Source organism: Artemia sp. Qi Xiang Cuo, chromosome 6 (genome assembly GCF_049724085.1).
Source record: "Artemia sp. Qi Xiang Cuo chromosome 6, ASM4972408v1, whole genome shotgun sequence".
NCBI classification, from domain to species: Eukaryota; Metazoa; Arthropoda; class Branchiopoda; order Anostraca; family Artemiidae; genus Artemia; species Artemia sp. Qi Xiang Cuo.
The window spans coordinates 9,243,552-9,266,889 of NC_142799.1; the positions used below are offsets into that span (position 1 = coordinate 9,243,552).

The window sequence follows — 23,338 nt, forward strand, 5'->3', positions numbered from 1 at the left end:
ACAAGTAAATCAGTCAAAATTACTTCACAATAAACGATCGAGATCTGAAAAAATATGCTCACAAGCGTAAATACCTCAATTTCTCACCGTGTTTTTCTCTTTCTTTTTTCCTGTTATTATTATTTCAGAAGTTGTGTTATCTGTTAAGTTTTCCTGTTGAGTCTAAGAGTACTTGTTCGAATAATTATCTCTTCATTCAGGGATTTTTCTTAGGATATTTTGAAAAATCAAACTCAAATAAAGTCTCATTTATTACTTTTCTTATATTAAGTTTACATTTCTTTCAACTTTATTCTTATGTGCATATGTCTATTAGAAAAAGAATTTGAGATTCTGCAATGCTGGGAATACAGTAGGTAATACAAAAAATTAGACTATTATGTGGTTTGTTCAGAAGCCAAATTGATTAAGTTCATTTTCTTGAATTATAGCACCCCTTCACTAATTAATTCTTATTTTAGTCAAATTGGCCCCTTGACAGTTTTTTCTCTATAATTTCCCTAAAAAAAAGAAGAGAACAGCCTTTATATGAACCATTATTAGTTATCGGACATTCTATTCAGTTTTCAAGCAAAATAGCTGTATTAAAAAAGAGAAATAAGTTGACAAAGCACGGCATCGAAAACGACTTTATTTTCCACAATTTTATCTAGAAACTTCATTTTCTGATTGTTCCCCAAATTCCAGTGTTGTCTTATCTTCTTTTTTTCTTCTGTATGTATGTTGGTGGTTTTATTGCTTATTGTTTTCATTGAGGCAATCGAGCCCGTCCAGATATCTAAAATCTTTTACAATTTAGAGCTTTTCTTTGTTCTACATCCCTAACAATGTAGATGTATCTTTTGGGAGGGAAATGGGGTAGTATTCTCATTGTTATAAGCCGGATAAGTTAGAAACAGGAAGGATAAATACAGGTAATCGAAGTTACAGCAATTACTCAAGTTCGCATTACGCGTCTTAAGATTGCTGTTGTAAGATGTAAGATGATAATGTGTGACTTTTCAAAACGTCAATACATATATATATATATATGTATATATATATATATATATATATATATATATATATATATATATATATATATATATATATATATATATATATATATATATATATTAAGTTATTTTATAAACATAAGTTATGGGTAATTTTCGGTTACTTTTTTATTTTGGGTATGATCATTTTTGAGACATTATGTGACATCTTCTTTAAAATCTCTGGAGGTTACTTACACCTCCAGAGATCCTAAACAGTTTTTGTATGCTCGAACAAAATAATTTCTTTCTTAAACTGCCGTGTTCAATCTTTAAGGCCTTACCAAGTTTGAGACCTCACTCCCCGCCCAAAAAAACAACGATTATACTAAAGCACGTTTCAGCTATATTTTTTCCCAAAGTTCAAAAAATGGTTGCTGTATTTGCCATCAAGTTTCAATAAATACTCCATTAGGCTAGGAGCGTCATTTATACAAAATCTGTACAGCGTTCTTAACTATTTTATTTGGGCTTATTAATTTATCTCTAGTCCTCTCTTTGATAAAAATTGTTATTGTCTTAGCTATGGGCGCTGTTAAGGGTTGGAGGTGCCCCTCCCCCCAAGTTCCAAGGCGTCGGCAATTAGTGCCAATGCCTTGGAATTTTTGGCGTCTTTTGCGTCTTAATTTAGCTTATGTGTCCGTATTTGGCATCTTAATTTAGCTTATTTGTCTGCATTTGTCGGCACACTGGACGATTTTATCAGCACATTGTTTATGTTCACCCCCCCCCTCTCTCTCTCTCTCTCTCTCTCTCTCTCTCTCTCTCTCTCTCTCTCTCTCTCTCTCTCTCTCTCTCTCTATCTCTCTATCTCTCTATCTCTAGCTAAAAATCCTAGTTTCGCCCCTGGTCTTAGCGAAGGAAATGCTTTAATGCGTACTGGCCACTTTTTATTGGTCTTTGTGAAACTTTTTTTGGTTTGAAAACTGAATCTCTTTTGCATCTCCAAGGATATAATAAGGACTATTTGAATTGAAGTAGGAAGGTTAAAGGTGACCTTGCTGTTTATGTTTCAGAATTCCTTACGCACGCTGTTAGACGTGATCTGTTAAGAAATGAAGAAGTTTTTTTTTAATCTATCTTTATAACCAAGGCGAAAACTCTAATTTTTGATAATATATACCGGTCTCCTAGTGGGTTATATTCCCTCTTTCGTTTTCTTGATCGTTTTTTTTTTATAATAAATTCAACGTTATTCTTCTGAGCTTGTCTTTTGGCCTACTTGAACCTTAATTTGTGTGTCTGGTGGTCGTCTTCGTCTTTGGATTTTTCTGTTAGCTATGCTCGCTTATGTAAAATTACCTTCTGTATGCATTCCAACTCGTATAACTGAGACTTCTGATAATATTATTCATTATTGACCTTGGTAGAAAATTCTATACTGATTAGTGATATCTTAGAACACTTTTCTGTTTTTTGAAGTATGATTTTTCTGATTCTTTGCCTAAGAAGGGCCAAAGGGTTGATTTTTCTTCTTTAAAATTGAATTATCAGGAGCTAGCCCTTCTTAAGTCACGGTTGGCGGGGCTTTCGTGGATTATTTTTTAAACTAAATCTGGTTTAGATTTTTTACTTTATTCGTCGAATAATTCGCTGAAAGACGTTATCTAGAATACGGAAGCTGTCCCGTATTGGTATAAGAGTTAATGATCATTTTTTGTTTCGCTCATATTTATTTTTTCGATTCATCTCGGTTGATCCGTTCTTTTGTAACCCTTCCAACATAGAGTTTGGCCTTCTACAGGGATCGGTTATCGGGTCAATACTCTTTTAAATTTATGTTAATGACCTTGTTACTGCTTTTAAAAATTCGAAATATATGATTTGCTGTTCTTCACGTCAACCACTAACTGTGACAAAACCTCGTCTTTTCCGGATGCGCTTATTGCTTTCGCTGATGACAGTACTCTTGGCACAGCTGGTAGAACTAGTTTGGTCATTGTTCAAAGATGACAACCCTATTTGAAATAGTTTCCCAGTGGTTTGACGCAAATTACCTTGTTTTAAATGTTAGAAAGCCGGGCTTTCTCATTTTTTCAAAAGTCTTAAAGGCTTGCCCTGACTGAAATGAAATACATGCATTAAGAGGTTCTTTAAGTAGAGCTAAATATCGCCATGTTTGTTTCCTAGGCATCTTGCTCGATGAAAATCTTTCATGATAAAAGTTATACAATCTTTCATCATGTTAACCTAATCAAGATGAAAGTCCCGAATAGTCTTGGAATCCTTAGAAAGCTAAAACGGTATTTTTAGGGTCGGCTATTAGAATCATTTTCTGTGGCCTAGTTTAGTCTTTCGTTTCATATTGTCCTTTTATTTTGATGTCAGCCTTTCCCTCGTCACTGAAGCCACTTTTGAAACTTTATGATACAGCAAGGACTACTAATCAGAAACCTAGCCGTTCTTTATTTAAACCCCTGCTTGACTTGAGTCTTTTTATTTTTTGTCATGTGCTTCTTCACTTCTCTATAGTTGCATGGCTACTTTCCTGCTGCCCTCTGCGAGGGTACATCTTTTATTCTGGATCCATTGTCATATCATATCCGCACTAACAACAACTTGCAGATTCCTCATACTCTATCAGTGCGGTCGTATTTCAACCCCCTGATAGCTTGTTATGTGATCTGGAACACCATTTCAGTTTCTGTACGAAGCTGTCATCTGTTTGGTATCTTCAAAAAGTATACCAGAGGGTTTCTGTTTAACTTTTTTTTGTCTTCCCTGGAGTTAATGTTTCTGGATTGGGTTTGGAAGTTTGTTAAAGGATTATTTCAGTAAATCTAGTTTTATTCAGTTTTAGAGCTATTTCAGTAGAGTTATTTCAAAGCTAGTCCCTTAACTGGCTTGCAATGTTTGGTATTTTTAGTTTGATTGTTCGTCCCCCCCCCCCCCCACCGTAAATGCGAAACTAAGATTCGAATGCGAATTCTTACTTTCAACTTTTTTTTACTTACTGAAAAAAAAACAGAAAAAAAAACAACTAAGATTCGAATACGAATTCTTACTTTCAACTTTATATATATATATATATATATATATATATATATATATATATATATATATATATATATATATATATATATATATATATACTTTACCACACATGCCCCTCTTATTCAAAATTTTTATCTAATCGCACGTTGCTTCGAAGGGACTGTTAAACTATATATTTTTAAGTGATACCTTAATCTTTCCCTGAGATTTTACTTCTCGGATTTTACTATTTTTTCGTAAAATGAGCATTTGCTAAACTGGTTATGGTTAATTCATTTAATATTGCATCTAGCTAGAAGGTTTTACTACCATCATACTAACCTAACGCTTCGTTTTGTTTCCCTTCGCAGTATCGACAAGCAATAAATAAGTCGACGCCCCCTCCCTTGCAGCAACGCCAGCGTTCATTTGTCCCTCTACTGCCACCGTTTTCTCAGAGACCTACTCCGGATGGAACTTCCAGGCAAACAAATGTCAACGTCAATGTCACCCCTACGTCGCATGACGTAGTGAGTGATACCCCCGAGATAAGGAAGTACAAGAAGAGATTTAATTCAGAAGTTCTCTGTGCAGCTCTCTGGGGTAAGTCTTTCTCTCGTTATTTTACCTCGGAAGTTGGTGTAGGCTGTGAATTCTTCCTATTTTCTGGGGTGTATTGTTTATATTGTTTTATTTTAGACGATAGTGTGTGTCAAAAAATTAAAAGTCTGCTATTCCAGGACTATCTTCTCATAAAGTGAATTTTAAAGTAGTCGGAGAAGTTTCACCTAAACTAAAAGAATCGATTCTTTGGCCGAATTTCTGTTCTCGCCAGATAAACATAAAGATTAACAATAACCCATCAATAGCTAAATAAATTACAGTCAAACTGTGAAATTAGTTCAATCTTCAGGAAAAATATTTTTACTACAAAAAGTTGATTGCCTTTCACACTAAAGGAATAAAAAAATAATAATAATAAATAAATAAAAATGAATTATAAATAAATAACAGAAATTAAAAAAAAATAAAATATATATATAAAAAAAGGAAAGAGACAAAGGGCTATTGTCCACTCCCTGCTTTTATTACACCACTCGACAAATGAGTGTACAAAAGATTTCCTATACAAAGATAATTTCTTAAATTACATTGGCATGACATAATATGAAGAAAGAAAACAATCAAAATGGGTTTTTTTAAGGCCAAACGAAAATACTGAAATTTTTCAGTATTTTCGTTTAACCTTTAAAACCCATTTTTGATCGTTTTCTTTCTTTATATTTCCTATACATATTATGGGTACATACCACAGGGCAAACAATATGACTTTTTATCGTTCATTACGACGATTTGGCGTGGGGGGGGGGATGTAAATGTGAGGTGGAAGAAAAATACAGGAAATAGTAGGATTAGGAAGAGAAAGTGGTAGGAAAGCCTAGCCTGGTAGCAAATTATTTTTGAAGCCTTTTTTTGTATTGTCTCTATGTTTTCATTTGTGTGCGTAATAGAATTGGCTTTTTATGCTGATTTCAAATATATAAATTTCATTAATTTTAGAATTACCCATCAAAGGTTACGAGTCTGAGAAAATTCTCCCGATTTTCGAAAAAAGGGGGAAATAGCCTCTAAAAGTCAAGTGATCTCAATGAAAATCACACCATCAGATTGAGCGTATCAGAAAACCCTACTGTATAGGTTTAAAGCTCCTATCTGCAAAAATGTGGAATTATGTATTTTTTGGCCAGAAGAAAGATCACGGATGCGTGTTTATTTGTTTGCTTGTTTTCTCCCCAGTGGCCATCGTATTGACCCAGTGGTCCTAGAATATCGGGAGAGGGATCATTCAAACGGAAATTAAAATTTCTAGTTCCCATTTTAAGTGACCACAAAATTGGAGGGCAACTAGGCCCCTCCCCCGCACTTTTTTCCCAAAATCGTCTGATCAAAATTTTGAGATAGCCATTTTGTTCCGTTCATCATAGTTGAAAAGCCCAATAACTATGCCTTTGGGTATAACATGACCCTCCAGCCCCAGGGGAAAGGTCTTTAAGTTATAAAATTTGTCCAGTGTTTGCGCACAGTATTTGTTATTGGGATGTAGGCATACATTTTTGGGTCGGGGGGGGGGACAAATTTTCTGCTGGGGGGTTTTCCACGAGGAAAGTTTCCAGGGAGTGAACTTGTGAGAGGAAATTATACACTGGGGGAATTTGCCAGAATTCTTATCCAAATTTCTTTTATATGTCTTGTTTTCTCTTTTCCGTCTCAGTTTTACGCGCAGAGTGGTTAAGAGTAATTGTTCAAGGCAAATTTTCACCAGAGTTGAATTGTCTAGAGGATATTTCCTTGGGGAGGGGGTTCCTCTGTGGAGCTGGGGCCAGACTTCCTGGCATTATTTAAAAAACGATCAGAAATTAAATAAAAAAAACAGTTTTTTCAACTGAAAGTAAGGAGCAATATTAAAACTTAAAACGAACAGAAATTATTACATATATAAACGGGGCTGCCGCCTTCTCAACACCTCGCCCTTTGCGCTAAAGTTTGATTTTTGTCCCAGTTCTTTAATAATGACTCCTGAAACACAAGGGCCGTTTAATTACAATAAGATGCTTTTTTAAAATTACTAAAACACTTTAGCGTGAAGAGCGAGGTGTTGAGGAACGGGCAACCCCGTTTATATACATAATAATTTCTGTTCATTTTAAATTGTAATGTTCCTCCTTAGTTTCAGTTGAAAATAATTGCTTTTTTTCAATTACTCCTAAAAGCTGGGCTTATACAACGTGAGTTTCTTTTGGAATTGATTGTTTAAATGAGGGGTCCAGATTTGAGGAATATTTTTCTCAAAATATGGGACATTTGGGGCTTATATTTATATCCCGATTGCTAGTATCTGCTGCCACATCTTCTAGGACAGTTATTAGGCCGTTTTTAATGTGTGTTATTGCTAATTTCTACCAGTGAAAGATCGTTCACGAATTTTTAACGATTATCATAACGGTATGCAAGATTGTTGACCATCAAATGGAACGATATTAGACCTAGAAAGTTTCCTGGGGTATACCACAGTGAACTGGGAGACAGTTACGATGCATATTCTCAGGTTAAGCTGACTGAAACCGTCCAGAAAAAATTGATGCTACAATTTTTACAAGAAATATTGGGAGATGAAATTCAAGACGCATTTTTCCACTGAAACTGATTAATTTATGGGATCGAGTGATTTTTGAAAGTCAATTAAGAGCAAATTAATCTAAATTAATTGCTTTCTAGATTTTTCATATATATATAGATAAATTGCATCTAACAAGATAATGCAGTGTCAATGGTCCACGGATGTAGCCAATCTGTTCGGAAATTTTCATTAAAAGATGCTTTTGTTATAATCTAAATTGAATTTATATAAATTTGAAAGGAACGGATATAAGAGGAAGAAATTATTGTTGAGGCTTAATTGAATATTAGACTAATTAAACTAAATCGTTTTGTTAAATGTGCTCATATCGAAATATAAGAAAAAAATCCTTGAACTTAAGTTTAAATTTAGTTTTTATTTTAAAATTTTGTTTTTGTAGTTTAATTTGGGCCCTTTTATCATTTAAAATTGTTTTTTGTATGTAATAATAATAGTACATGTTGATAATCAGTTTTATTTTTTTCTATTAAATAAAAAAAAAGTTGCATCAACTGAAAGTATGAAGCAACATTGAAACTTAAACGAACTGAAATTATTCTCTATGTGAGGGGTTCTGGCCTCTCCTCAATCCCTTGCTCGTTAAGATAAAAATTTTAGTGCTTTATAAAAGCTTATCTTACAATTCAATGGCCCTTGTGTTTCAGTAATCGTTCTTAAAGAATTGGGACAAATAGTCAAACTTAAGCGTAAAAAGCTAGAAATTGAGGAGGGGTCTGTCCCTCTCTCATATACGGAATAATTGCTGTTAGAATTCTCTAGAATTCTGTTAGAAAAAGTTAGAATTCTCTCAACGAAAGATGAAAAAAGGGAATTTACTCAGCAAAAAATGAAAAAGGGAAAAATTGACTAAAAAAAAGCAAAAATGAAAAGATGAATTTCAAATTTTTAGAATGTGGAATCTTAGCTTCTGAGAAATGTGAAAATAAGACATTTGTTAACTTTCTTCAAAAATTGAAGGGCTTGACTTGACGAATTGGGGATTTTTGAAGCCTGAGAAGTAACGTGATGCGAAAAAATAATAAGTTTCTTGGAACGTGAAAGCTTAAAATATTCAAAATGTGGAAATTTAAAGTATAAGCAGTATCAGTCTGAGAAAGCCATTGAAAGTTTTGAAATCTGAAGATTGACTTATCAAATTTTGAAAAATAAGTGTTAAAAGTCTGAAATTTGGGAAAAATAAAGTTTCTTGGAAAATGAAGGCTTTGGATTTTCCCATTGTGAAAATTAAAATCCTTAGAATTGAGTAAACTTAAAAATAGATGAAACTGTTGAAGCGTGAGGCCTTTGACTTATGATATTTTGAAAGTTGGAAGTGTAAAAAATATACAGCTTTGACAAAATTTAATTTAAAATTTTAATTTCTTGAAAGATGAAGTCTTTAAGTGGTCAGAATGTAAAAACGTAATGTGTAAGAAGTGTAAATGTGAGAAATTTTCTGACCCTTGAAGGTTGAAGGGTTTGACTTGCCGAACAACGGAATTTTTTGGGTCCCGGAAATGTGAAAAAAAAAAATTGACTGTCTTGAAAAAGTGAAGGGTTTAAGTTGTCGAACTAAAGAATTCTGACGTATGAGAAATGGCAAGATGTGAAATAATATTAACTTTCTTGAAACTTGAGTGTTATATATAGTCGAAATGAAGAAGTTTTAGAATTCTGAAAATGTGTAAAAAAAAAAAAAAGATCTATAATTATATTTAGTATAAACCCTTGGACTTGTCGAAGTTTGAAAATTAAAAGTTCCTGAAGAGAGAAAGCGTTAAATGAAATGACTTTCTTGAAATGTGAAGGTTTGGCCTTGTCTCAATGTGGAATTTAAAGTCTTAGAAATGTCGACTTGTGAATAACATGCTTAATTTCTTGAAAGTGTGAAGACTTTGTGTTGTCAAAATCATGAAAATTAAATGTCTTGAAATTCTGAAAATGTGAAACACACAATTCTGAAAATGTGAAACACAAATATGAAAAAAAACTAAAAGTGTGAAAAGACTGAGAACAAAAGCTAAATTTCTTGAAATGTGGACATGTGCATTTTTTATGGTCTTAGAAATGTTGGATGTGCAAGTTGTTGAATTTCTTGTAATTGTCAAGTTTCCTTTTTGTCAAAGTATGAGAAGTGAAAATAGTTGAATTTCTTGAAATACAAAAGTTTAATTGCTCAAGATGTTGAACTTCAAAATTTTAGAAATGTCGACTTCGAAACATATGACCTGTTGAAGTGTGAAAATTAAATGTGCAAGATTTAAAATATGAAAATAGTTGAAGTTTCGAAATTTGAGTTTTGAAATTTAAAGTCTTTGTTGTAACTGAATTTGGAAATAAAGTCTAAAAATCATAAAATTTTGTTGTTTCAACAAGTCTTTGACTTGTTGAAATATGAAAAATAAAAGGGTAAAAGAGTGAAACTTTTGAAAAAAGGTTGAGTTTCTTGGAATGTCAAGACTTTTATTGGTCGAAATGTCAAAATTAAAAGTTTAATAAGAGCGAGACAGTGAAAAAGGTTAAATTTCTCAGATATGAAGCCTTTGTCGTGCTGAATATGAAGAGTTTAGTGATCGAAATGTGAAACCTAAAAGTCTAAGCATTCTGAAATTGTAAAGAAAGCTCAATTTCTTGATATATGAAGAATTTAACTGTGAAATATGAAAAATCGAAAGTCAAAGAAGAGTGAAAATCAAAAAGAGCTGAATTTCTTGAAGAGTAAAGGCATTGACTTGTCGAAATCTGAAAATTAAAAGTATTATGCCAAGGCTTTAACTTGGAATTTTAGAGTGTGGAGTTTTAGAGTCTTAAAAATGTCGAGTCCTGAAGTCTAGTCTGATTTTCCCATATTTACTGTATTGAGTTTCCCTCTCTGAGTTGAAGGGGTTTAGTTTGAGGTGTGTTAGTTTCTTGTTTTATGATTTTCGCCTAGATTTAGCTGTCTTTGGTAGATTAATTTTTCACTATGGTTTTGCGTGGGCTTAGATTGTGTTTTGTTGTGTTTCCCCTAATAGCTGTGGTTAGTTTTCTTTATTGCGTTGTCTGCGTTGGGTTTCTTGTCCTATTTTTTTCTAATGAAGTAATTGGGATTAATCTTCAAATATTTTGGATATATTTCGTTTATCTTGGCTTTCTTTCTTCAATTTTTATGCATGATTTTCTCTTTTTATGATATTGTCCTAGGTTGAGATTTCTGAGGTGAGTTAATTTGTCCTTCTTTGGTTTTGAGTAAGTTAAGTTGTGTGTGCTGTCTTAATATGTCAAGTACTTGGTTTTTTCAGATGTCGGTGCTGATTTTTTCCGTAATGCCCGTGTTGAGTTTCTTATTTTTACTAGACTGGGTTTAATTTCTAACACCGTAAGTTTCTTTTGTGAATTTTTGTGTGTTAATTTCTGGTTTTAGGATTCTTGGCTACCTTGAGCTGTATGATGTGAGTTAACTTGTCTTTTTAGGGTTTTGAGATGTTTGTGGGGTCTTTTTCTATTTAACTAATTGCTGTTTTCACTTCTTCAGTTTTCCTTTGTTGGCGTTGTTAGTATCATCGCTTTGATTAGTATTTAAAACAGATAAATGAAAAATGAAATTCGTATGAAGTAGTCAAAATGTTGAGGGGATGTGAGTCTAGTTAGATAATTATAGTGTTGGGAAGGAGGGGTTTGGCTAGGCATGCTAGCCATTTTCTTGTAAGGAATAGTGTAATTACTATTTAAAACAGAAAAAATATATATTATGCAATTTGATTAAAGACTGGAAGAAGCGTTTATAGCTGTATCAGAAGCTCTACGCTAGGATAAGATGTAATTATTTGAAATTGGTTTTGAAAATAAAGATGAAGTTCATATAAAGTAGTTAAAGTGTTTGGGGAGCGGGAGTTTGGTTAGTTATTTTAGGGCTCTTGGCCGGAAGTGTTATCATCGATGTTTCAAATTATACGTGAAAAGAAGGTAAAATGTATGCATGGTGATTAAAGAGTTTGTTTGGAGCATGGTTAAGGGTGCTAGGGTTTTTTAGTAAGATGAGTTATCGTTAAAATTTCAAATCAGACTTGAAAAGAAAGATAAAATTAGTAGGGATCATGGTTATGTGTGTTAGGGGGGTCTTGGAGGATTAATTGTAATTATTATTTTGAAATAGAGTTAAAAACGGAAAATGAATTTTATGGGAGCTGGTTAGAGAGCCTTGTTTTCTTTAAAACATTTTATGTTTCCAAACTTTTTATGTTTCTGTGTTTCTTGTGTTTCTAAACTGTTATGTTTCTTTTTACTGGACATATAAAGCGAATTTGGCTCTATTAAAGCTTGTGATAGTGTCTTGAAAATAAATGTTATCTTATCCCAAGGACCCTAGTAGTCAAGAAGCGTCATTAATCCATTACATGCATATATACTCGCATTTGTATTTTTCTGTGCAGGAGTGAACCTGCTGATTGGAACTGAAAATGGATTGATGCTGCTTGACAGGAGTGGCCAAGGGAAGGTATACCAGCTCATATCGAGGAGGCGATTTCAGCAGATGGATGTATTAGAAGGACAAAATATTCTTGTAACCATATCTGGCCGCAAAGGCCGAGTGAGGGTCTACTATTTATCTTGGCTCAAATTTAAAATATTAAGAACAGAAGGGGGTAGTGATCAAGTAAGTTTCTCAGAAGCCTAAATAACTGGTACTAATTGTCCTAGAATCCGCTAGATTGATCCTACTGTAAATTTTTTTTAGCTTATGCATCAATTAGAAGCATATTGACAAAAGCAATAGATATATGAAAATTGTAAAAATGTAATTTTACTGTTATTGTAGATAACCCGAAATGAAGCAAAGACTATGCTTATCAGCCTCGAGCTTTGTTTGTTACCTAGGGGTTGAGACTCATCGTTTTAAGTAGTTTTTAAGACCACACTGGCTAAGCATAGAAAAATGAAACAGATTTATAAAGACCAAAAAGTCAAGGATAATTCCAGCGAGTGAAGAAAAGAAGAATAGTATGCAAATATTTTTACTTTCTCTCAACCTTCTCTAAAAATTAGAAGTACTTAGCAAAAAGTACAGATAAAATTCCACAGGGCAAGATAAAACAAGCAAACCTTATAAATAGACACTAAAATAAGGTTTGTCTTGTTTTTATTTTGTACTATGGACATTTTGTACTATATGACGTCACTCACGGTTGTTTTTTTTCGAAAATTAAGGTTCTTAACGGGTTTTCTAAAACTCGTGACCTACATAGATCGCTTTTGCTACTCATCTTACTCATCTATTTTTTACTCATGCCATTCTTTTTTACACTGAGGTTGGGTAGGCGGAGGTCTTGACCGAAATATTTGTACACTGTTTGCCTTTTTTCCACTGGCTCGAATTATACTTCGTTACGAAATTTCTGCAGGCTTACTCGATTTTTTTTTCATTTACTCTTTGTTTTGAACTGTTTTAAGCAATATTCATAATAATTTTATTCACAAGAAGCTGGTGCGTACACAGGAATTCATTTCTAGGGGGGTCAATTAAAAAGGGATAGGGAAGTTCTATTATTGAATATTAAGTACAGGAGCAATTCTAAAACGTCAGGTATTTTGGGAGGAAGGTAGCAGAAGCTGAAATCTGCTTCCCCCACCCTCTCCCTGCTTACATATCTGGCAAGAATATCATGATGTATAGATAGTTTTGAGGCTCTCTTTGTATGAAAAGACAATTTAATTGGGATAATGTTCAGTTTTTTTTCTAAAATCTAATGAACCAGCTTTGTTTTAATAATGAAGTCGAAATCTGATTAGATGGAGTTAAATCTTAGTAACGAGTCTAGCTTGTTGCAGAGCTGAGGCAAGGACATTAAAGTACCAAGGACATCAAAAGGAAAGTATTTTTTGCCTTCTGGACTCCTCATAGGTCTATTCACACCTGGAAACCGTGTTTTTCTATGTTTTTTTTTCTTCTTCTTTTTTATGAAGTTTTAGGGCTGTACCACATTTTCGTCAGTGTTGCCACATTGATTTGTCAAAATTATTAAGCTAAACTAATTCAATAAATTTCACAACACTTTTCGTCCTTACAAAATTTAACATTAACAGCCTGTTGATTCCCATAGATAATCACACATTCAAAGGAAAGCGACAAGTTTTTGGGGCCATATGTTTTAGCGTATTTTATGCTGATTTTCAGCCACGTTTCTTCTTTTTAAATTTGGTGCCCATTACTACCAAAAACAAGATCCCCCTGCTTATGGAAGTATATATATATATATATATATATATATATATATATATATATATATATATATATATATATATATTATATATATATATATATATATATATATATATATATATATATATATATATATATATATATATATATATATATATATATATATATATATATATATATATATATATATATATATATATATATATATATATATATATATATATATATATATATATATATATATATATATATATATATATATATATATATATATATATATATATATATATATATATATATATATATATATATATATATATATATATATATATATATATATATATATATATATATATATATATATATATATATATATATTATTTGAAAAAAACCTCGTTTACTAAAGAGTTAAAGAGGCAGAGTTACAAGGTCGAACCTTAAAACGTACAGGGATTAGGAGGTACAGTTGGGGGGCTGCCGCCACCCAAACCGCCGCTTTCGCAGCCTTTAAATAAAAAAAAGTGTTTTAAACTGAAAGTAAGGAGCGATATTAAATCTTAAAACTAACATAAATTAGGCCGTATATTAATGGGGCTGTGCCCTCCTCACCGCATCGCTATTTACGACAAAGTTTTTATTGTTTAAAAAAAAGTGTTTTGAGAAAGTCAAACTTTAGCTTAAAGAGCGAGGCGTTGAGGAGTGCACAGCCCCTTTCATATACGGAATAATTTCTGTTCGTTTTAAGATTTAATGTCGCTCCTTACTTTCAGTTTAAAACAATTTTTTTTTTCTTTATTTAAAGGCTGCGAAAGCGGGGGGTTTGGGGGGCGGAAGTCCGCCCAACTGTGCCTCCTAATCCCTGTACGTTTTAAGGTTCGACCTTATAACTCAGCCTCTTTAACTCTTGAGAGAACGTAGTTTTTTTCTAATAATTTCTGAACATTTTTGTATATTTTATTGCTGATTAGTGCTTGACCAACTGTTACCTGATCGTGTGAGGAGTGAAAGTGGGGGGGGGTTGCGCCCCCCAAACCCCCTGCTCTTGAACATTCTTGTGTTAAGGCTTTTAATTCCTGAACACTCAAATCACGTTGTACAGGGTGCCTCCTAATCCCTGTACGTTTTAAGGTTCGAACTTGTGACTCAGCCTCTTTAACAGCCCCCCAACTGTGCCTCCTAATCCCTGTACGTTTTAAGGGTCGACCTTGTAACTCAGCCTCTTTAACTCTTTAGAAAACGTAATTTTTTTCAAATAATTTAAAAAAGAAACTGAGTTTCTTTTTTAAAGTCAGGAGTATCGACCGCTGTACTAAAGAGACACAATTGTAATTATTTTTTAGTAAGTGGAATCTATTTTTGACGCAAGCAAATCCCCACAAAACTTGATATTTGGTTTTTGGAAAACAGGGAAGGAGTGATCAGATTGAGCTGAAATTTCGAGAATAAGTTTCCAGGCCCCATAAAAGCTTAACCTCTAGATTTCAACCTGATCTGACAGCGTTAAAGGGCGGATGTGGTAGGAAAATTTAACATGGGCTGTTACAGGAAAACGAGGTGTTTCGTAAATGTAAATTCGGGGGATAATTTTTTCGGTCTGAAAATATCAAAAGGCCCTAACAGGTCGAATTCTGCTTCGAATGAGTCCTCATTCACCCGGATCAGTTGCCAACTGTGGCCTGTAGGCGTGGATAACAGAAAAAAAAAAATTTGAAATTTTTTTTTTTTTTTTTTTTTTGCCCACCCCCTTATTCAATTATAAATAATCCCCCTCCCAATTGGTAGATTAGGTAAATCGCTAAATTTTGAAACGTAAATCCCATGTATTTATTTATAGTAATCTTACTTTACTGTTTTTTTCTTTTTTTCTGTGGATTGAATCTGTGACCTGACCTCACATTTTAGATGAAACAAATAGGCCGTGGAAGTACCTGCCTTCTTGAATGAAAATTGAGACTTAGCAACAAAAAGTAAAAAGGATCAACTATATGGATTGAATGATCTTATTTTACGCATTGGAGAGAACAAAGTTTACATAACAAAAATTTAGAAGACTGACAGAACAGTGACAGGGGCATCTGCCTTCCCCCCTCCCCAAGTAAAGTCACCAAAGCCAGTTTAATACCGAAGCCAAGTTTGTTTCGGCTGAGCACCTTAAATAGTCCAGGCATATTTCCTACCTTCGAATTAAAAATCATTTTCTTTTTGTGTAGTTGGAGAAGAGGAGTGGATGGATCAATGTTGGTGATCTTCAAGGTGCAGTCCATTTTAAAATTGTCAAATATGAGAAAATAAAATTCCTTGTCATTGCTCTTCGGGATAGCATAGAAATATACGCCTGGGCACCTAAACCATATCACAAGTTTATGGCATTCAAGGTAATTTCTTGGTTCTTTTCTTCCTTCCTTTTATGTTCAGTAAGTTTACGAAAATGTTTTTGGATAGGATGACCTAGAGTGCAGACCAAAAATTATAAATAACGAGAGGGAAATAACAGGCTACATTGCAACACACACAACAAGTGGCTGTCAATAGCCTATTTTGCATCATTTTAGCCGGCGTTTTGGGAAGAAGTTGAAAGCATTAGATTTTTTTTCTGCCGCAAAATTTAATTTCGTAAAGAAGCTTAACACAAACTGTATAAAAGACTTCCTTGTAGTTCAATACAAATATTCTGTTTAGTACAAGTTCAAGTTTTTTCATATTAAATCTAAAAATGGTTTTAAATTGTCTGCTTCTTCATGAAGGTCAAGACCAATCCAGTTACAACTAGGAATTTCTGAAGGGGTTAATTGGAATCGAATTGTATGCGAAAAGCTTTTTTTTTGCCCGTGAAAACCGAAAACTTGGGAACAAAATTGGACATTTTTTCTGATATGAGTGTCTGTTGCCAAATAACCTAACTCTATGAAACAAAATACCGAGAAATTCGGGGAAAATGGTTTGCTTTTTTTTAGTCATTGATAATACAAATTGACGAAAAATTTCAATTTTGAAAAATGTCTATTTTTTCTATAAAGTGCTGGAGTATTTTGCTAATTTAATTTACAATTTGTCGAATTGATAGCTTAAAAATTATTTCGTATACAACTGCCAAATTTTATGGTCTATTGTTGGTAAGTTTAGACCTCAAATTGAAATCTAAAAATAGCCTAGTATTCAATGCCATTCAATGCAAGCTTGAAAGGAAATAAAAAAGAACGAAAAAGCTGCTTTTTTACGGCACATTTTCTTCGAAGATTTGGATTTCTGGCCAAAAATTAGCAAAAGATTCCTATGTGTTGATAGAATGTGAATTCGCCTTTTTTTTTTTTTTTTTTTTTTTTTTTTTTTTTCTTTTTTTTTTTACCTAAAAAGATGAAATTTTACAAAAAAATTCAACTGTTTGCATTTTATGATATCACCCAGTCTTAGTTAAAATGCCTCCTTGAAGCTATGAAAAAAAAAGTGGAGCAGTGTGAAGTTCAGAGAAAGATAGCAAACCTAAATCAGTTTTTAGGAGCCAAACTGATTAAATCACTTTGGATTGATTGAAACAATCAAATGATTAAATCAACGTTAAATAAAAAAAAACAGCAGGGACAAACAGAAGATGACAAATTGCTAGTTTTGAATGTAATGGGGGAATCGCCTGGCAAAAAAAAATCCTGGGTATTATTATGTTTATTTCTCTACGAAGATGTTTAGTTGAAGGTCTGTTAGTTAACTGCTTTCACTCTAAAAACTAAAAAAAGGCGGGGGGAGAAAAGAAAAAGGAAGCTGAACAGTTGAACAGGGGGCTTTTGAACTTTGATTTTTCAGAATGACTACTATGTGCAGCTAGTATAAAAAAAACTTCAGACTGTGCAGCTAGTATTTCAGAAACTATTAGGTGCAGTTAGTATAACAAACACGTATTTCATTTCTTTTTCATCGCTATCTAGCTTAATTTGAAGCCAGAACGGTGTAAGACCGTGACGATTTAGACATGGCGTTTATTCTTTTCTATAAGTTCCAAACATCGTTACTTTACATCGTTATTAATTAAATTACATCGTTACTAATTTAAACCATAAATTGTGTAAAAGTATCAACCTGAAAACCCAAAAAATTACATTAGGCCTCAATTTGTCTAAAAAGGGTCTCCGTTAGGGAATTTTAAATCTACCCGTTTTCTGGAGCTCTTGCTATTATTATCTTTTTTCCCTTCTGGGGACTCTCCTCTTATTCTTTTTCTTCTTCTTTTCTAGTTTTGGCCCTTTATTAACGAGAGTATTTTTCCCGGCTGTGTAGTGTACTGGTTAGTTACCCTGTCTTTTATCGAATTAAAATAAAATTGGTAGATTATGAATAAAAAGTTGAAAGCCATGGGTAATTGGAGGAAAGGCCAAGACAGATAGTCTGAGTGAGTGGCAAAGCTGGCATAAGTTCTTGTCTTTTCCATTTATGGTTTCTGTGCATGATAAATATTATAGTTTGTTGTTTTTTAATGAATTCTTATTTTATTATTTAGGAAAAAGGGGTAAAATAAGTTTTCCTTTCGCTGGAAAAGTGACTTTCCTAAATCACATGTTGAAACTCCTTGGGATGTCTTAAGTGTATTGTAATGTGTAGACAGATTGATACATAATTATTCATGTACCGTCAACAAACAATAAGAACGCAGACACCATCATATACCCCCTTGCAAGGCTCTATGGCGGGAAGTGTTTGCATAAACTTCTAATTGACAGTCCGATTCTAGTGGTTTTTTTTTAGTGCCATTATAGAGAATAAAGGAACTATTTATAATCCATATATTATATTTGGTTGTTTATTGTATATTCATAATCCATTTTTTTTTCAGTCTTTTGCTGATCTGCAACATAAACCATTATTAGTAGATCTTACTATAGAGGAGGGTACACGTTTAAAAGTTGTATATGGTTCTGCCAATGGGTTTCATGCCATTGATCTTGATTCAAGCTCCGTATATGATATATATAGCCCAAAACACTTACAGGGTCCAATTACTCCTCACACCATTGTGACCTTACCTAACAGCAATGGGATGAATTTATTGCTATGTTATGATAATGAAGGTGTCTACGTAAACACTTATGGAAAGGTAAGTATATGCTTCTTTTATAATTAAAAAGTTTCTTTTTAATTGTATATATATATATATATATATATATATATATATATATATATATATATATATATATATATATATATGTTGTTTGCGTAATTGGAATAGGAGTTCGAGTCCCGGTGTCGCCGATTACTTGGTATGTAACGGAGGTCAGTGGTGACTCTGTAAGCTTAATCAGAGCTGACCCAGATTCAAATGGGTATCTAGAGAAATCCAGGTAAGGTAAGCGGGAAGGGTGTGTGAAAGCACAGGATAACCGTCTCCAACCTCCCTCAGCATTTCCTGGCTGAGGAAACAGAGATCAGCACAGCCGGTAGGGACTTTAAAAGCCAGTGCCGTCTTCTTTTCCTGCTTTTTCTTTTTCTTTATCGAACTTATGTGTGCCTCCGTTTGCTGGTGATACTCTCTTTAAAACATCAAAACTAATGCCCAGTGTATGGGTACATGAATGAAAATTTGTTGTAAATTTGTAGGATTGAGGGATTCAAGAAATTGCGTCTTTAAAGTGTGAACTAAGGTGAAGATTATTTGATGACCGTGGTTTTGAGTGCTTGTTATGATAATATCAGATGTTTTTAAAGATTCCTCGGTGTAAGTTTGGAGTATGTTGAAAATTAAGGTGCTAGAGCGAAAGTTTTATCTGAATTCAATTACTCTAACAAAATTTTTATTCATATATTAATCGCTGTCTTGGTTTTTTTTTTTTTTTTTTTTTATTATCCATATATCCATATCATCATGTTTGAAGATAATTATTATTATTTAAAGGACAAAGAAGAAGAAATGCACAATAAGCGCGAAAACAAACACTAAAAAAAAACAAAAGCACAACAAATACTACATCTTAACTACTGGGCCAGTACCGAAGACCAAGGATGGTTCAACATCGTCAAACAGGAATAGTAAGCATAAGTTTGCTTTCCCACAACTATAATGGGGTCAGCAATGCTGAATTTTCTAACTAGATAAGAGTTGTGGGTCCAAGGGGAAAATGTAAAAGATATTTTGCGAACCGGAAGAAAACTGAACGAATTTTTGACTTTTCAGTTTTTTTTTAGCATTTTCCAAACCGGTGATATGTACAGATAATGTGGTAGAGTGACAGAGTTGAAAAGTTTCGAAAGAAGACGGTGATTGAAGCGTAACTTATTCGTTACAAAAGAAGCATATGATAACCCAGTTCTATTTTCAATGTGAGCAATTAATAGTTGTCGCGTGTGCATTATTGACGAACCAATGGGAAGACCGTGGTAGGTGATATGATCTACTGGCTTAATCCAACTATTTCCGAGAGGAATATCCCCAGGTGATGCTTACTTCCAGTTGAAGAATGCAACTTCGGACTTTTCAGTATTGAACTGAAGACCTAGTTTTGCATACTTAGATTGTAGCGTTACGACAATCTCGCTAACGCGCTGGATAGTGCGGCTCAAATTCAGAATGTCGTCTGCATAACATACGAGAGATAAATCAAGACCGGCAAAGATGAATGATGTGGGAACAGCTGACTGTGCATCAAGAACTCAGTTATTAAAGAGTGAAAGGGAAGAAACAGCACCTTGACGGGTACCTTTTTTGACGTTGAAAAAAATATCAGGGGCTGGTGCGTAGACATGAGAGCCGTCAGCTCTAGATAATGGGTGAAGTACTAGGTGAATTTTAAGACGAGAATACATGTCTCGAAGGTCTCTGATACATGAAGGGCTCATTCCACGTTTTGCTGCATGGAATAGCATAGCGGCGTGAATGAGAGAATCGAATGCTTTATGAACATCGGGCCCAGCTAACACAAAAGTTTCACCTGCTGTATCAGCATCGATCAATGCGTTCGTGACAACCGACAAGGCGTGGGCACAACCGAGACTTGGCTGGAATCCAAATTGGTAAGGTGTAACATAGCATTTCGCGTTCATTTGGTCAATGAACAGAAGTTCGAAAAGCTTACAGAAGATAGTAGCCACTGTTATAGGGTGGAAAGACGAGCACTGGGTAGCGAGTTTACCTTTCTTAGGAATTGGAGTGAGATCTCCAATCGAGAAAGAAGAAGGTACAACTCTTTTGGTAACAATCATGTGCATCAAAAGATCAATATGGTTTACCGGCAGCTCGCTTCCATGCAGAATTTGAAGAGTGCTCACTTTATCGATGCCAGAAGATTTCTTACGTTTTAGGCGTTGGATTGCTCGCAGTACAGAATCAACCGAAATAAAAAAATTGTTGATAAGACAACTAGACAGAAATTTATGAAGCTTATCTTCACATTTGGACTGTATGGCTTCCACTAGGAATCAGGAATATCTTGTGCAGATAGGCGGGCGCTAGGACGGTCTCTTGATACATTTCTCCAGAAGCAAGGTTAAGACAGAGAAGCTTGGTTGGACGTCTCTTCAATTATGTGGTTTATGTGGATAGATAGTTCTCTTGCAAACTTTCTTTTGTTAGAAAGACGAATGTCAGAAACCCAGCCAGAGCGACGACGGTCACACTGGAGCCACGAGTGGTACCAAAATTTGGATTTTCTCCAGGCTTCAACTAGGCTCGGATTACTGGACCAATGCTTCGTGACACTGACGTATACGTTTAAGAGGTATTGCGGATTTTTCTGTGCATTGCAGGGTATGGTAAATTTGTGCAAGATAGATATCAAGCAACACTCGTATTTCATTTGCGTTAACTTGCGGATTTCGCAGCTGGAACGGAACATGAATCTTATGTAAGACAGAATTAGTAACTGTTGCGGAAAGATCACCTTGTATGTTTTACCAATCCCCCTAAAATTCGGCGTGAGGCGGATGTGGTTATGGGGTTGGAGTAGACTGAGCAGAAGGACAAGAAATAGATGGAGATATTGGAAGGTGGTCTGATAGTTGGAAGTCAGTAACGACGTAGACAGGTGACACTTGGAGATTTGCAGAAGAACTGCATGGTCAAGGTTCGACACGTGACTTGAATGGTGTGTGTAAGTGTAATTGAGATCCTAAGCCAATCGTCAAAAATACCAGATAAAATAGAAGTACGCAATAATGTGGCGTCAGTTAAATTACAGTTAAAATCTCCTATAATAATACACCACTTACCTAACAGGCAAATCTTTGAAAGGCAAGACCCTAGTTTCTCACACGCAGAAGTAAATAAAAATTCCGATCGGCCAATGCGGTAATCTGTCGGGAGATAGTCGTTTACAAGAACATACTCTTCTACACGGACAGCAAGAAAAAAAAATCACATTAATAAAAAATACTCGACCAGCACGAGGTCCTAAATAATTTTCAGAAGGCCTAAACTATGATCGTCAAAAAATTGTTGAAATGCAGCAGATTAGGGCTTTTTAATAAAAAAAAAGAAGCAAAATGATAAAGAATTTGGCCATTTTAATAATAAAAGCAAGGCTTGAAAAAAAAAACAAAAAAAACTGTTTGCTTCTTTGAAGTCGCAAGAACTATGTGCTCGATTTAAAATAGTTTCATAGAATTATATACTCGATTTAAGATAGTTTCTTAGAATTATGTACTCGATTTAAAATAATTCTTAGAATTATGTACTCGATTTAAGATAGTTTCTTATGATTATATACTTAATTTAAGATAGTTTCTTACAGATGTACCCTTACTTCTCCCCTCAGTATCGAAGATATACAGCCAAAAAACAATACAAGTCCTTAGTTTGAACAAAGCCAGGCCATGTCAGGATTAGTAAGTGTGTATGTAAAAAAAAATGAAGAGAGGAAGGAAATTATAACCTTTGGAAAATTATATTTCGCTTCAAAATTTAAACTATTTATAACGAAGAAAAAAAAAAAAAAAAAAAAGAAGTAAACGCTCTTCTATAATGAAAATGATCTTATCAAAAAGATACCAAAAATGAAAACGGAGTAGCTTATCACTTTTAGGCTGCCTTTGATACTAGACAGATGTCAGTTTCTTTCCGGCAAAGAAGTTGCAGTCACAGCAAGGATTAAGATATAATTCACGGGGAATAAGGCTTCATACCTAACACACAAAGACAGTATATTACTAGACCGTAAATATCGGTGGTTACGATGGGAATTATAATGCAAGTTAGTTTTCCCGTGAACAACAAGTACAAAACTTTGGGACAAAAGAATTACAAAAATGGACACCTTGGAATTCCAAGAAATGAGTTTTTGTTTTGTAGTTTACTGAAATCCATGATAGATTGTATTCTGTTTACCCCTTGATAAAGAAAAGACGCATACAGATCGCTCAAAATAGCGCTATTTACCGTCTATTAATATAAGTCTTTTTACCTTGTATAATATGCAGCGATGCCATTTACCCTGGAGTCGGTTTGTACGCGTGGTAAAAAAAAAAAAAAAAAAAGTGTGGCCTCGCCTATATTGAAATCCGGCCACAGCAAAGTATACGTCTGCCCTGTTAATTTGTTTTATGTGCCTGCCAGGCGAGTCCAGTTATTTTTAGGATTTATTGCATGGCTGGGAAGTGCGACGTTTGCTGCACGGCTATGGCTCTAATTTTTACCGATTGTCATCCTCTACGACTAGAAGAGGCGGTCTTGGCCCAAATTGTTTTTTTTCTGTGAAACGCTTCAAAGTGCTAAGCATTGCTTTAGGGTGGCAGAATGGTACTAGGAAGTAGACACTTCGGAGCAACGTAAAAAAAAAGAAGAAAAACCACCTTGGCTTGGACAGTGTGCGGGTGGCTGCACAGTCCTGATTCCTGAACCTGTATTTTTCAGGCATCCATGCCGGCAGGGATGGTGCTGGGGCTACAAAGCATTGCCTATCACTGAGTCTGATTCTTTCAATTTTAAGATACAACTACCTGGGTAACTGAGTTAGTAATGTTTCGGGGAACTGTCTGGGA

At 34.1% G+C, this 23,338-nt stretch overlaps 1 protein-coding gene across 3 annotated transcripts in view; it reads left to right on the plus strand.

The window, feature by feature from the left end:
* The window catches only part of msn (serine/threonine-protein kinase msn), a 120,974-nt gene that overhangs the window by 91,854 nt on the left and 5,782 nt on the right, over positions 1-23,338 (plus strand). For 2 of the 3 annotated variants that reach the window (XM_089090479.1, XM_089090481.1), the window contains 4 exons: positions 4,379-4,610; positions 11,598-11,821; positions 15,595-15,759; positions 18,207-18,467. In XM_089090479.1, the coding sequence (XP_088946605.1) occupies positions 4,379-4,610; positions 11,598-11,821; positions 15,595-15,759; positions 18,207-18,467 (882 nt within the window). The remainder of the gene's footprint in view (positions 1-4,378; positions 4,611-11,597; positions 11,822-15,594; positions 15,760-18,206; positions 18,468-23,338) is intronic. The other variant, XM_089090480.1, reaches the window with a different exon arrangement.